Source organism: Euleptes europaea, chromosome 1 (assembly GCF_029931775.1).
Source record: "Euleptes europaea isolate rEulEur1 chromosome 1, rEulEur1.hap1, whole genome shotgun sequence".
In the NCBI taxonomy this organism is placed as follows: Eukaryota; Metazoa; Chordata; class Lepidosauria; order Squamata; family Sphaerodactylidae; genus Euleptes; species Euleptes europaea.
The window spans coordinates 79,890,241-79,903,320 of record NC_079312.1 but is presented as its reverse complement, the minus strand read 5'-3'; the positions used below and the strand labels follow the sequence as shown (position 1 = coordinate 79,903,320).

The 13,080-nt window shown below is 47.5% G+C and overlaps 1 protein-coding gene across 3 annotated transcripts in view; it reads right to left on the bottom strand.

Annotated features, from left to right (window-relative positions):
• Nucleotides 1–905: 905 nt before the first annotated feature.
• Nucleotides 906–13,080, bottom strand: part of RNF44 (ring finger protein 44) — a 64,185-nt gene continuing 52,010 nt past the window's right edge. For all 3 annotated transcript variants that reach the window (XM_056854767.1, XM_056854783.1, XM_056854775.1), the window contains 8 exons: nt 11,128–11,295; nt 10,339–10,512; nt 7,052–7,219; nt 6,047–6,165; nt 5,555–5,642; nt 5,084–5,205; nt 2,776–2,875; nt 906–1,257 (listed from right to left, as the gene is read on the bottom strand). In XM_056854767.1, the coding sequence (XP_056710745.1) occupies nt 1,195–1,257; nt 2,776–2,875; nt 5,084–5,205; nt 5,555–5,642; nt 6,047–6,165; nt 7,052–7,219; nt 10,339–10,512; nt 11,128–11,295 (1,002 nt within the window). In that variant the 3' untranslated portion in view covers nt 906–1,194. The remainder of the gene's footprint in view (nt 1,258–2,775; nt 2,876–5,083; nt 5,206–5,554; nt 5,643–6,046; nt 6,166–7,051; nt 7,220–10,338; nt 10,513–11,127; nt 11,296–13,080) is intronic.

Here is a 13,080-nt window from a genome sequence, read left to right as displayed (position 1 = left end):
CAGCAGGACTGAAGGTGTCTGCTAAAAACTGTCGAACATCTCCCCCACCCCCCTGGAGAAATCACAGAGCGAGAAACAGCAACCAGGAATAATTTTTTTTACAAAAACAGTGGCAAAAACTTGATTCAAAGTAGGTTCCACGGAGACAGGATCGGCACTCAGGGTGTGCGCATGCACACGTGAAGAGTAGACAAAAGCAGGCAGAAGCATCTGCTAGAACATGATTCTCAAATCCCAAAAGACAAGCCTCACAAAGAGAGGCTCCTCCGGATTACATATGGAGCAAACAGAGCCAGCTGCTTTATCAAAGATTCCCACTTGCACATTCCTCCTCCTTTGGGGGGGGGGGCAGAGGCCATTTATTTTGATTATTTCGATTTCTAACCCACCCTCCTCGGCCAAAGCAGGGCTCAGGACTAGGAATTCCTCAGCACTGCCTCACTGCACCGGCAGTGGGGGAGGGGGGGAAGGCAGGATATTGCTGGGACCTTAAACAGGCCTTTCTCACTCCACCACCCCCCTGTGTGTTGCAGGAATGGCCCTGAATTCTACCCAACATCTCAGGTGTGAGGGTTGGGGTGGGGAAGGATGCCTAAGAAGGTGAAGGGCCAAAATGCCAGGGTGAAGAAAAACTAAGAGGCGGCCCTGGGTCATGGCCTGAGTGGGGGGCTGCTCACACCACAGTGTAGCAACCAATGCCCCCCCCCCACCACACACACACGCAGACTGCCTGCTGTACAACACTGTAGCTGGCAGGACTGAAGCAGGAACTTCCTCGCCTTTCCCTTTGAGCTGTTCTGCTTTCAAGGACCCCAATCCAGCACCACCAGAAGGAGAAGAATTCAGGCTACAATCTGGGTCCGACAGCCAAAAAAGGAAAGGAAACACCAAACTCAAAGAAAGAAAGAAAAAGGAATGCAAACACCTGGAGCGTAATGGCGCAAGGATGGAGAGTCTTTGGAGTGCAAAGCACATGGGGAGGCCTCCCCCTACAAAGCGTGACACTGCAGAGCCGGCGCTGCCACCAGACCCGGTCCATGCCACGGGGTGAGGGGGAGGGGGTGTCATACATTGCTTATATTCTCACCACATCCCAGGAGAGGCCCTAGAGGCTAAGCGTACAGGCTGGCCCAAGCCCCTGGGTCCAAGGTCCATATCCTGGAGTGAATTTGTGCAGCAGTGTGTCGACTGGCCTCACTCGGCTTCCCGGTGCACCTCCGAGGCGTCCGCCCGGCAGATTGGGCATGTGCGGTTTGCCTGCAAGGGCCAAGGCGAGAGTGAGACTTTGGAGGCAGCCGTTTGGTTGACCCGCTCTATCATGGGGGTGGGGTGGGGGCTCTGGGTGGGCCCACTGCAGGGACACACAGGCAGCCTTTCTGTTGTTGAGACTCTCCTTCTCAGCAGAACTGCCAACTTGACACAGCGACTGCCATTTTTGAGATGCAAACCTATCCGTGTAACTTAAGCAAAATAAACTTGGTTTACATGACTTGACTTAATCAGTTCCATTCGCCTGGTAAGTATGGCAACCTCAGATACAAAATACGCACATCAAACCTTGGTTTTATAAGGCACTTGCGTGTAGAAACCACCCAACTTTTTCCTGTCCTCCCCCCGATGTATTTTAAAGGGGAAAACACTGAATTCTACACATGTATCCTTCTGAACAGGCATGATACGTGCATGGGTTTTTCCATTGGGTATCTGTAGTAGAGTTCACAAGTGTAGTATAAGAAGGGGGGGGGTCTAAGACTGCAAATACATGCATTAAACAGCAGCAAGAAATAGTACTAGTTTATCTGAGACACCATCATTCACAGGAGGTATGGCATTCTCTCCCAGTTACAGGACAGAGAACTAACAAGGATCAACCGCCCAAGATATCAACTGGCAGTTAGTAAAGACGGATATCTGAGTTCTATGCAAACACACACAGGAATCAAGGGACACATCCAGAAATCTTCAAAATCTGGCAGGGTATGAGCTTTCGTGAGCCACAGCTCACTTCTTCTGTGGCTCACAAAAGCTCATATCCTGCCAGAAATTTTGTTAGTCTTTAAGGTGCTACTAGACTGTTGCTCTTTTCTCCTGCAAGTGATAGACTAACATGGCTACCCATCGTGATCTGTCAATGGCTGTTAGCCACAAGAGCCAAATGGAACCCAGGCTCTGAGGCAGTGCTTCTCTTGATGCTGGGGACAAAACAATGAACGGGATGACAGTTGCTTTCACAGCCTGCTGGCTGGCTTTCTGAAGCCATTTGGTTAGCCCCTGTCCAAAACATGATATTAGGATAGAAAGACCTTTCGTCTGACCCAGGTGGCGGTTCTTATTAAAAAGGGCCTATTTACTTGGATTAAAACTAGGATTCCAAGGAACTTGTCATGATTCACCACTAAATTCTGTTTGTACTTAACAATGTGGGTTTAACAATCCCCTTAATACACCTGTAAATAATTTGCTCACAACATCCAATGGAGATTAAGGCCATTATGAGTTTGGCAAGAACATGCTCAGATGCCCCACCCAGTGCCTCACCCTGTTGTGGTTGCAACCACAAACCAATCAAGGGGGCTCTCATTCTACACCTGTGACTCAAATCCAATGATCATTCAGTGATGCTGAGATCCCCTTCTGAGGGCAGGAAGCGGATGTGTGCATGGCTTCCTGACAATGCATTTGTGAAGACACTCCTTGCTGATTAACTCATAACACCCAGCACAGAAGACAGCTTCTCAGCCAAAAAGAGCCCTTGGTCAAAGAAGCGGACCTTACCTTTAACCATTTGTCGATGCACTTAGCGTGGAACTCGTGGTTGCAGGGCAGAACTCGCAGAAGCTGCCTTACTTCAAAGTCACTGAAGCACACGACACACCTGGGGTTGGGGGGAAGAATCCAGCCAGCATCATTGCAGGAGCACAGGGTTGGGGGAAAGAAGAAAAAGGAACCCACAGGAAGTGACTCCCAAGTATTATGTGGTTTAATGGCAGGATTTTATGTGTTTCCAACAGATCATAGAATCATAGAGTTGGAAGGGACCACCAGGGCCATCAAGTCCAACCCCCTGCACAATGCAGGAATTTCACAACTACCTCCCACACACACACCCCAGTGACCCCTTACTCCGATGCCCAGAATTTGGCCAAGATGCCCTCCCTCTCATCATCTACCTAAGGTCATAGAATCAGCATTGCTGACAGATGGCCATCTAGCCTCTGCTTAAAAACCTCCAGGGAAGGAGAGGGTACCACCTCCCGAGGAAGCCTGTTCCACTCAGGAACCGCTCTGTTAGAAAATTCTTCCTAATGTCTAGATGGAAACTCTTTTGATTTAATTTCAACTCGTTTCTGGTTCGACCTTCTAGGGCAACAGAAAACAACTCGGCACCATCCTCTATAAGACAGCCCTTCAAGTACTTGAAGATGGCTATCATTCTCATTCAGTGCTCATTCAGTGTCTTAATAAAATACTTCCTTCACAATGAGACTGCAGAACTTCCCTAAGAAAATTCCTCTACTGCTCACTGGTAAGAATTTTACTCAGCATCCAATACACATTTGCTCTGCTGCCATGTAAACCTGCTCTTCTGGGAGTGCTTTTTTCTGCAGGTTCTCTACTTGTGTCTCCCTGCAGCTGCAAGAAGGATCAGGTTAAGACATGCTGAGGCCCTCAACTATGTTGAGTTTAAGAGGCCCCATAGTGTTACTCCCAAAAAAATAATTCTAACAGTATTTTTTAAATGTAGAGGCCCCTCATAATCTGAGGCCCTAATCTATAATAAGGATGCTGCCAAACATCTATCGGTGCTACTTACATTACGCCTAATTTATCAATACGTGGTTCAGCTGTTCGCAACCAGTTTTGCATTGCTTTTGCCGGAACTAGCTTCTTGCAGATATTAGAGGCCAAATCCCAGCTAACAAGGGATCTGCTAGAAATCTAGTTCTTCTGATCTCCCTTGGAAATTTTGCTGCATCCCAGACTGGCTGAGATGCAGCAAATCTGGCAGTATGGGTTGTCAGAAACCCAGCAGATTCCCTTTCTTTCCCCGCTTCACACTGTCATTCTGGGCTGTACAGTGAAAAAAGAAGCCCTCTCTCTCTCCTCTTCCTTTAAGGAGATCAGAAGCTGATCACTTCTGATCTGCACTTTCACTGACTCACAGGCAGCTGCAAACTTGTCCGGAAGATGTTCCATGCGAGCTGAACATATCCGTTTAGCTCAGGGGTGGGAAACCTCCGGCCTGCGAGATCATTTTGTCCGGCCCCTGGCCCGCCTGCCGAGGCCGGGAGCTCCACGGCCCACCTGCTGAGGCCAGGAGCTCTATGGAGCTAGCTGTCGCTAGCCAGGCCCTCATCTCAGCACTTTGGGCTTCACTGGGAAGCCAGAGCGCGTGAACACAAAGCTGAAGGTCCCCCCCAGCCCTCCCTGTGCTCCATTCCCTCGACCTGCGCGCTTGCCGCGCTGCCGCGGGAGGGCCCCCCCAGCCCTCCTCGTGTATGGGCGTGTGTGCGCGAGATCCCCAGGCTGCTGCTGAGTGCGTGTGGGGGGGGGGGAGAAGCCTTCCACCCTCTCTTTCCTTCCTTCCTTCCTCTCTCTCTCTCTCTCTCGCGCTCTCTCTCTCTCTCGCGCGCGCTCTCTCTCTCGCGCTCTCGCTCTCTCGAAAATCTCCAGGTGGTGGCTGGAGATCTTGCAACCCTAGCCTCTTTCTCCCCGTCCCCCACACTTGATCTATGCCTGGTATGGCCCCCGAACAATGTTATAAATGTGAAAATGGCCCTTGTCAGGAAAAAGGTTTCCCACCCTTGGTTTAGCTCATTATATGAACGTGTCAAACAGGGTATGCTCAGCTACCAAATATGGTCACTGCAAAATCTGCAGCATCTCTAATCCGTACTTTTACTTGGCTCGCGTGTCAATCCAGCTCTGACTGAAACAAGACCAAAGATTATTGATGCTAGAAAACTGACATCTAGATGTATCCAATGCTAACTACAGCATTTACTGCACAGGCACATCCCCTTGCTTGGGGACCGACAGCATGAAATAAAGAAGACCTCTCCAACCTACTGCCAGTACTCACAAGGTCTGCTCCGACTGATGGCTCTCTGGATTGAAGCGGTAGGACGGAAGGTGCTCAATGTCTGCTTTGGTGAGTCCCCGTGGCTTGGCCTCCCCTAGTCTTTCAGCTAGGTTCAGTAATGCCTGATAAGAGAGATAAGGCTGATCTCTTCTGGGAATCCTGTCTCCCCACCCACCCCCAAAAAATCCTCAATGTGACTCCAACCACCAAGTGTTGTGAGTAAACTCATTCAATCATCTGCCAGGGCTCCAGCCGCCATAGCTCTGCACCTTGAAGCCTTCACTATCTCTCATGCATCACCAGAGAGCAGCGGTATTTCCTGCTGTGCTGATGCCCTTTCCCTACCACCACCCACTTCTTTCACATGGAGGCGCTAAGCTCTTTATTGCTCAATTCTGAGAGAAACGCAGGGCACTACCTACAGTTCTGGATGCTTTCCACATTGAGAAGGGCAGAGAGAGGCCAACCCACCTCATAGTTTTCCATCTCCACATCATCCACATCCAAGTCCAGACTTATTGTCGGCCCCACGGCTGTTGGTGACACAGGAAGCATTGAACTGCAGAAGGAAATCAAAGAACAGCCGTGGTTCTCAGAATCATACACACAGGGCAGAATCATACCCCTGGAAGTGCCCTGTGGAGCCCTTCCCTCATAGAACCAGAGCTGGAAGGGGCCATAAAGGCCATCTAGTCCAACCCCCTGCTTAATGCAGGATCAGCCTAGAGCACCCCTGACAAGTGCTTGTCCAGCCACTGCTTAAAGACTGCCAGTGAGGGGGAGCTCACCACCTCCCCAAGAAGCTGATTCCCCTGTTGAAGAACTCTTACGATAAAAAACTATTTCCTAATATCCAGCCAGTACCTTTCCACCCACAATTTAAAGCCATTATTGCGAGTCCTATCCTCTGCTGCCAACCGAAACAGCTCCCTTTTCGCTAATGCTCATTCAAGGGATACTCACAGGAAATATGGCAGGAAGCTCGGATAGTATGGGGGTGGGGGTGGCGGCGGTGGTGGCAGTGGCTGCTGCAATCTGTATCGCTGGGTGTTCAGTCGCCTGGGCATCATGTGTGGATATGGCTGTTGGGGACACCAAGAGAGAAGTTACTGTTACCACAGAGATGGGGCCGGTGCCTAATCTACAGCCTACGGGTAAACTAACCTGAAACAAAATTAAAAAGCTGAAACATAGCAATTATGCAAACTGAGCAAATTTGCAGATTTCTCTAGCTTTACGTAATTTAGTGTGAAAGTGTCACTGTACTGTATAATTTATTTTGACCGTGCTAGTCATGGGCTAAGCAGGGCACCGAAGCCTCATCAACAGCCACTGGAAACCTTATTCAGCCTCCCCACCCCCTTATTTTTAACAGGCTTTGCCTAACACATAGCTTCACAGCCATAAGGACTAAAAACTTTGAAAAAGAAGAACAAGTCAGGAAGCAGACAATGCCCAGCAGTCTCACAAGGAGAAAGCATATGAACATAAGAAAGGCCATGCTGGATCAGACCATCAAGCTCAGCAGTCTGTTCACACAGTGGTCAACCAGGTGGCTGTAGGAAGCCCACAAACAAGACTACTGCAGCAGCATTATCCTGCCTGTGTTTCACAGCACTTAATAGGCATGCTCCTCTGATCCTGGAGAGGATAGCTCCATACATGAGAATTTCAGAGTTCTCACAGTGATCATGCTAATGGGAGAGGTCAGAGCTGTATGGGCAAAGGACAGTCCCAAAACAGACCCAGAATGCACACGAACTGGATAACTGGGTAGATTTATGTGGAATTATAGTCTTCTGAGAGGCTGCTGGAGGAGAACCAGTAGATTCTGGAAACAGGCTCTGTGCCCTGTTCATTCATTGTGTCACATTCCGCACACAAGTGGTGAGATAGAGAGACGACCCTCCCACCACCATCTGGATTCACGGCTCCAGTCAACTCTTGAAGTCCTTGCTGGACACTCACCACGCCAAAGGGCAGTTCCTGATGCAGAGGATCATGGGTGTGTGGAAGGTAATGCAGCGGCACAGAGGGAGACAGTGCAGGAGTATGGTGGGAAGGAGAATACGAAAAGCCTCCGATGGAGTGCTGTTCACCCCGAAGCTCCACCTCATTTTCTATCCTTTGCAGGGGCTGTAGGAGAAGCAGGCAACAACACAGCACATACCAATTGGCAACCGCTTCCACAAGAATACATAGGGTTAGACGGTGGCAACAGCTCAGAAATGCTCCATAAGATAGTACGGCGAGCAGACGATCAGACGATAACACTGCCCGACGAACCAACTCTCAATCATTACTCTCAGAGAGCCTGATAGGTCCCTAGCAGAGTTAGTTTGCCGGAAGACACCTTCATCTGCTGCTCCTCCTGGCACTCTTTCTATGAGCAAGACAGCAGTAAACACAGGTACATCCATATCTTTTTTTTTTTTTAAACAGGTCAGACCTAAACAGCAATCGTGTGACAGGGGAGACGGTGATTTCCAGTAGAGCAGGAGATTGCTGCACACTTACGCTGTTGCTTTTCTCTTAAACAAAGCTCTGAGACTGGGGAGACTTCCAGGGGTAAACAAATGGTGAATGCCCTCACCCCCGCCCCCCTCAACTGCTTTACTGCTGAACGGCTGCAACTTGTATAGGTCTGCTGCCATCAGATATAGGGGGTTACAGCACTTTGTATTTCCAGCGATGTATTAAAAGTTTGAAAATGTTATAAAAAACATCGCTTTAAAAGGGTTTTTGGATACCACGGCTTATAAATGGTTGGAAAACGTCTTCACAGCTAAAGGGGCCAAACAAAGTGCGAACAGTATTTTTTATAACGTTTTCAAACTCTTAATACATCGCTGGGAATACAAGTGTGGTAACCCCCATAGTTAAATACTTGGGGTGTGCTCACGGATGTGTTAAGGGTGGACAAAAACAGGCATCTGCTAGAACATGATTCTCAAATCCCAAAAGATAAGCCTCACAAAGAGAGGCTCCACTGAAGATTCCCACTTGCAAACTCTTCCTCCTGTGTCTTCTCCTAGTTTCCATCCTGGTTGTTAAGACTAACAAAAAGCTTCCTCTACATTATGCCCTATTGAGGTATTATTAACTACTGTTCCTTTATTGTTAAACCTTTCTTCCCTTTGAGATGTAATCAAATATCAGCAAACACTTCTGAACGGCTGCCAGATATTCTTATTGGAACTGGTTTTCAAAGTTAAATCTACTATTGTATACAGTGTATTTTTTATTTCAACAAGATTGCTTCTAGTGATAGTTGGACTAGGTGGCTTCTGAGTTTCTGAGGTGAAATGCAAAATGAAGAATTCAGCCCACTTTTTAAAAACAACACTTTTTTTAAAGAAGACGACTAAATTCCACATTTTACGTCGTACACCACACACCCAGAAGCCACCTAGCCCAACTATTACTGCTGTGGAGATACTTTCATAATGCTAACGACTCTCCTTTTGACAATCACTCAATTTTTGGCATTTTGGCAGGAAGTCCCTCATGCTGGGGGAGGGGGGAAACCTGCTCCTACCTGGAAAAGATGTTAAGCCTCACATGTTTTCATTCTGACCTGGGCTTGCAGCAGTCAGGCAAGCTCTCATTGTCTTGAGGTCTTGCAGTTCAGCCACCAACTCCCTAGCTGTTCTCAGGTGCCTTGGCTTCAGCTACCAACCCATGAAATGGGAACACTGTCAGCCAATGGAATAGTGCGTATGTGAGCAGGAATTAATCATGTATGGCACTTTATATCCTGAAAACTCTAGAGAAATATACTATTGGGCATTTTTAGTTATTTGTTGTACATGGCCTCAAGAGAAGACACAATTCATAAATAATATAAATAAATACAATGTACACACTGCCAAGGCCCACAATGGAAATAACTAACGAGTGGTAATGAGCTAACTCACCCCTCCATGTACTATTGTAGTAGATTGCCGATGTCATGCAGGGACTTTCAACCTTTACTTTGTCAAACTGGTTGGAAGATAATGGCTTGGATCCTATGAATGAGTTCCAGGCACACTGGACGGTCTCTGCTGCCAAGTGTGCTTCCTCTTCCACTGAAACTACTGCTTGTGCAAGCTCAATGGTTTTCGGTGGGCCCTCGTACAAACAGAAGTTTCAGTGGAAGAGGAAGCACACTCCATGGCAGAATCTATCGAGTGTGCACGGAACTCATTTGTCATATTCAAGCCAATGCCCTTTGCTTAACACTTTCCCTGACCAACCAAATGAGTTTTTGGCTAAGAAGCTCCTAACTGATGAATAATCGCCGTTTACAAGCTTGACTGCTAAATTCTGCACTGCAGCTATTAAAATAAGTCGTACCCTGACAGGATAAGAGTAACAGAAATACTTTATTACTCAAAATATTAAGGGGGTCACACCAAGTTATACAATGTTTAAATACATTCTGTGACCTTAGCCAGATGATGAGAGAGATGGCATCTTGCCATCTTCTGGTCACTAGGGGTATGGAGGGGGGAGGTAGTTGTGAATTTCCTGCATTGTGCAGGGGGTTGGACTTGATGGCCCTGGTGGTCCCTTCCAACTCTATGATTCTATGATTCCACATTTTATTCATACATGTAATAAGCAATTTTTAGGCTTCGATTATTTGTAGTTGCTGTTGTGGCTGTTGTTGTAGTTTTCTTATTATCTGTTGTGACTGTTGTTGTTTTTTCTGCTGGTCAGTGACCGTATTAAATAATAATAATAATAATAATAATAATAATAATAATTATTATTATTTAATACTGTCACTGACCAGCAGAAAAACAACAGCCACAACAGATTATTCTTATTATTCAAGCCAATGGACAGGATTTCTGCCATAGAGAAGATTCCTTCTACACCAACCAACAGGAATGGAGCAGTTGCACAGCAAGGTCACACTACACCTGCCTGGTGATGCAAACAGCCCATGCTTGGGTTTGTGTCTAGCCTTAACCACACAGGTAATGGATTATGTAACATAGGAGAGATGAAAATGGGACCTGTGTGACACGCCCTTCTTTATGACCACGGGAACCCTCACCTACACGCAACTGTCACTTGACAATTCAGCAGAACTGCTCTGAAACTTCTCTCTGCAATGGCAAAAAAAAAAAAAAGCTTTCTTTGAAAACTGAAACCAAGAAGCCGGATGATTCTGTCCTGCGTGGGGTGATCGTGACCCTGTCGACACTGACATTCCGCGCAGCGGTAAACCTCCGACGGAGCCTGTGACGTCCCCGAAGACTTACCATGCGAGGATGCTGGGGCTGGAGCGGGACAAACTGGCTGAGGGAAGCCATGTGCGGAGGCTGGTGTGGTGGCACAGGCGGTGGAGGGTGTAAAATGTAATGATCGCTGGAGATAAGTGGCGGGAACGTTTGGTAGGAGACCGGGAGCTGCTGCATGGCACAGGCCTGGATCAGCTACAAAACAAAATCAGGAGGAGGGGGCCTTTGTAAGAAGGCTGCATGACACACACTTGAATCAGGGCACCCAACCTCAAGAGGTGCTGATGTCAGTCTGGCTGCAGAGGGGAAAAGACTCCCACTGGCAGCAGATTATTCCTGCTACTGCAGCTTGCTTTATTTATTTACTTCGTTTATACCCCACCTTTCTTCCCAGTGGGGATCCAAAGCCACTTACATCAATCTTCTCACTTCCCTTTTATCCTCACAACAACTCTGTGAGGGAAGCTGGGCTAAGAGTGTGTGACTGGCCCAGGATCACCCAGCTAGCTTTCAAGGCAGAGCAGAGATTCAAACCTGGGTCTCTCAGATCCTAGTCAAAGCACTCTTAACCACTAGACCACACTGGCTTTGGCTTATGTACTGCCAGTAGTCCAAGAACACCTTAGCGGCACACCAAATACATATTAGCCTGTAGGCATGTGGGGAGCAAAACAGATCCAGATGATCAGGTATCGTATTCAAACAGAGCTGTGAGGCAACAACATGCCAAATCAGAGAGTGGGGCTTTAACCTCTGCTCCCCTCTCCCCCCCCCCATAAATCTTGACTATACCCACGCCGCTGGACTCACGGGGGGTGGGAGGCAGCAGAGCGGGTAGTGCTGTCCACTGAACATCACAGAGCATGCTGGGAGCTGCTGCGCACTACAACCTGGGATGTGCTGGCCAGTGTGAATGGGGAAGCCTTGTGTTGTCACTGTGGTCACCGTGTAGGACAGAGGGACGGCTCCCTGGTGCACCTGGAGGAAAGAGAAACACATGGCAAGAGTCACAGACGCACCTCTTTGCATCAGCACATCCGAGCTACCTGAACCCTCACTTCTAGCTTTGAGTCCACAGCTCCGTGTGCCAATCAAGGATATAAAACAAGCAGCATTACATAAGGGAGTACTCAGTTTCAGGACTGCAGAGATCTTCATCAACCAGTGCTATTAGAGAGACCACAGGAAAGCAATAACAACCTTCTCTGGCATGCAAAAAAAACAGGATGAGGGTTCAATATAAAGACTGCTGGAAGTCAGTTCAAGGGCCACAGGGGCCTGACCCCTTTCAGGAGACCTGAAGCACAAAAAATGCCAAGCTTCAGCAATCCATACAGTACACAAGGACAATAGAAGTCTTGCACCTTCCCAGTTTTGGATAAGCCAAATGGCTCCTCAGAGGTTCACAGACACATTCTGAGATCAGAAGTTGTTTGAGCTCCAAAAGCCACAATGAAAAAACTTGCTCTAAGGACACTCATACAGATTCACATTTATAAGTGTGCCAGCCGGCTGGAGTGTTAGTTCCTAGTGGAAGCCACTGTGGCTCTTAAGGCTCTGGAAATCTTCTCAGTCTCTGAAACTGACACAAGAACATTGGTGACAAGAACTACTGAAGGAAGCTTTCTACTATGGCCTCAAAACACTTTTAATCACACAAAGGTGTCTTCCAATGAAGATATCATTCAGCTCAGTCAACAGTGCGAAGCTGCAATACTTTTTGTTTACTATGAGAGATGAGTTGCTGAATCTCTGCATCCAGATTGGCTCTTGCTGAAGCTCTTACAAAATGTATCAAGATGCTGACTACCCATGCAGGCTCGACAATTCTTGGACTGCCTTTCTTCAATCTTTCTGCATTTTAAATCATATTTCATCAGTTACCATTTTTTAAATGGTTCGTGCATATATAATTTGATGTTACCCCCTTAGGGAGTCTCTTCTTCTGTTTCTATCTAGGCCCTTTGCTGCCTTCTTTGGAAAACTGCTCTCTTGGCATCTTTTGACCCCAAGAAGGCCAAGCTTTCAAATAACCTGTGCATTGGAGCAAGCCCTTGCACTGGATGCCATGGGCAGCACATTATACCATCTGTCTAAAAGCCTAGATACACTGTTCGGAGGGAGGGGATTACAGAGGGAGAGGAAAACAGTGGCGTGCTCAGATGTGTGCCTCATTGCACAAACTTGCATTGGAATATCAACTACAACAACAAAAAACCAGAGAACTGGCGACAAAGTAGACTGGAAGACAACTGGCAGAAGACTCGAGATGAATCAGAGCATGTCATAAAGCCCATTTATAGACTTATGAGGTGGTGGTGATGGCAGCGAAATAGACTTTCTTCTCTGCCATCATTGCGTCAGCAGTATCTCGTCCAGCTCAACTGTTCAAAGTGGTGTGTGACTTACTAACATCTAAGTCCAACCCTGCGGGTGATGAAAATTTGACACCCCCCCAGCTGCAATGTTTTTGCAAGGTTCTTTGCTGACTAAATCTCTCTCATGCATTGCAACATGGACATCAAGTTGAGGGCAGATCTGGTACCTCAGGAGTAAGAAACACCTGTTTGTCCTTTTGTTATGGACAGTTGCTGACAGGGTCCTTGGAAGCGTGAGGGCCACCACTTGTGCTCTGGAACCATGCCCATCATGGCTGTAAAAATCTTGCTGGGAAAAGTTATTGAAGCCAGTAGTGCAAATTATCAACTCCTCTCTGATTGATGGGAGCTCTCCCTAGGCCTTTGAAGGAGGCAGTTGTTAGAC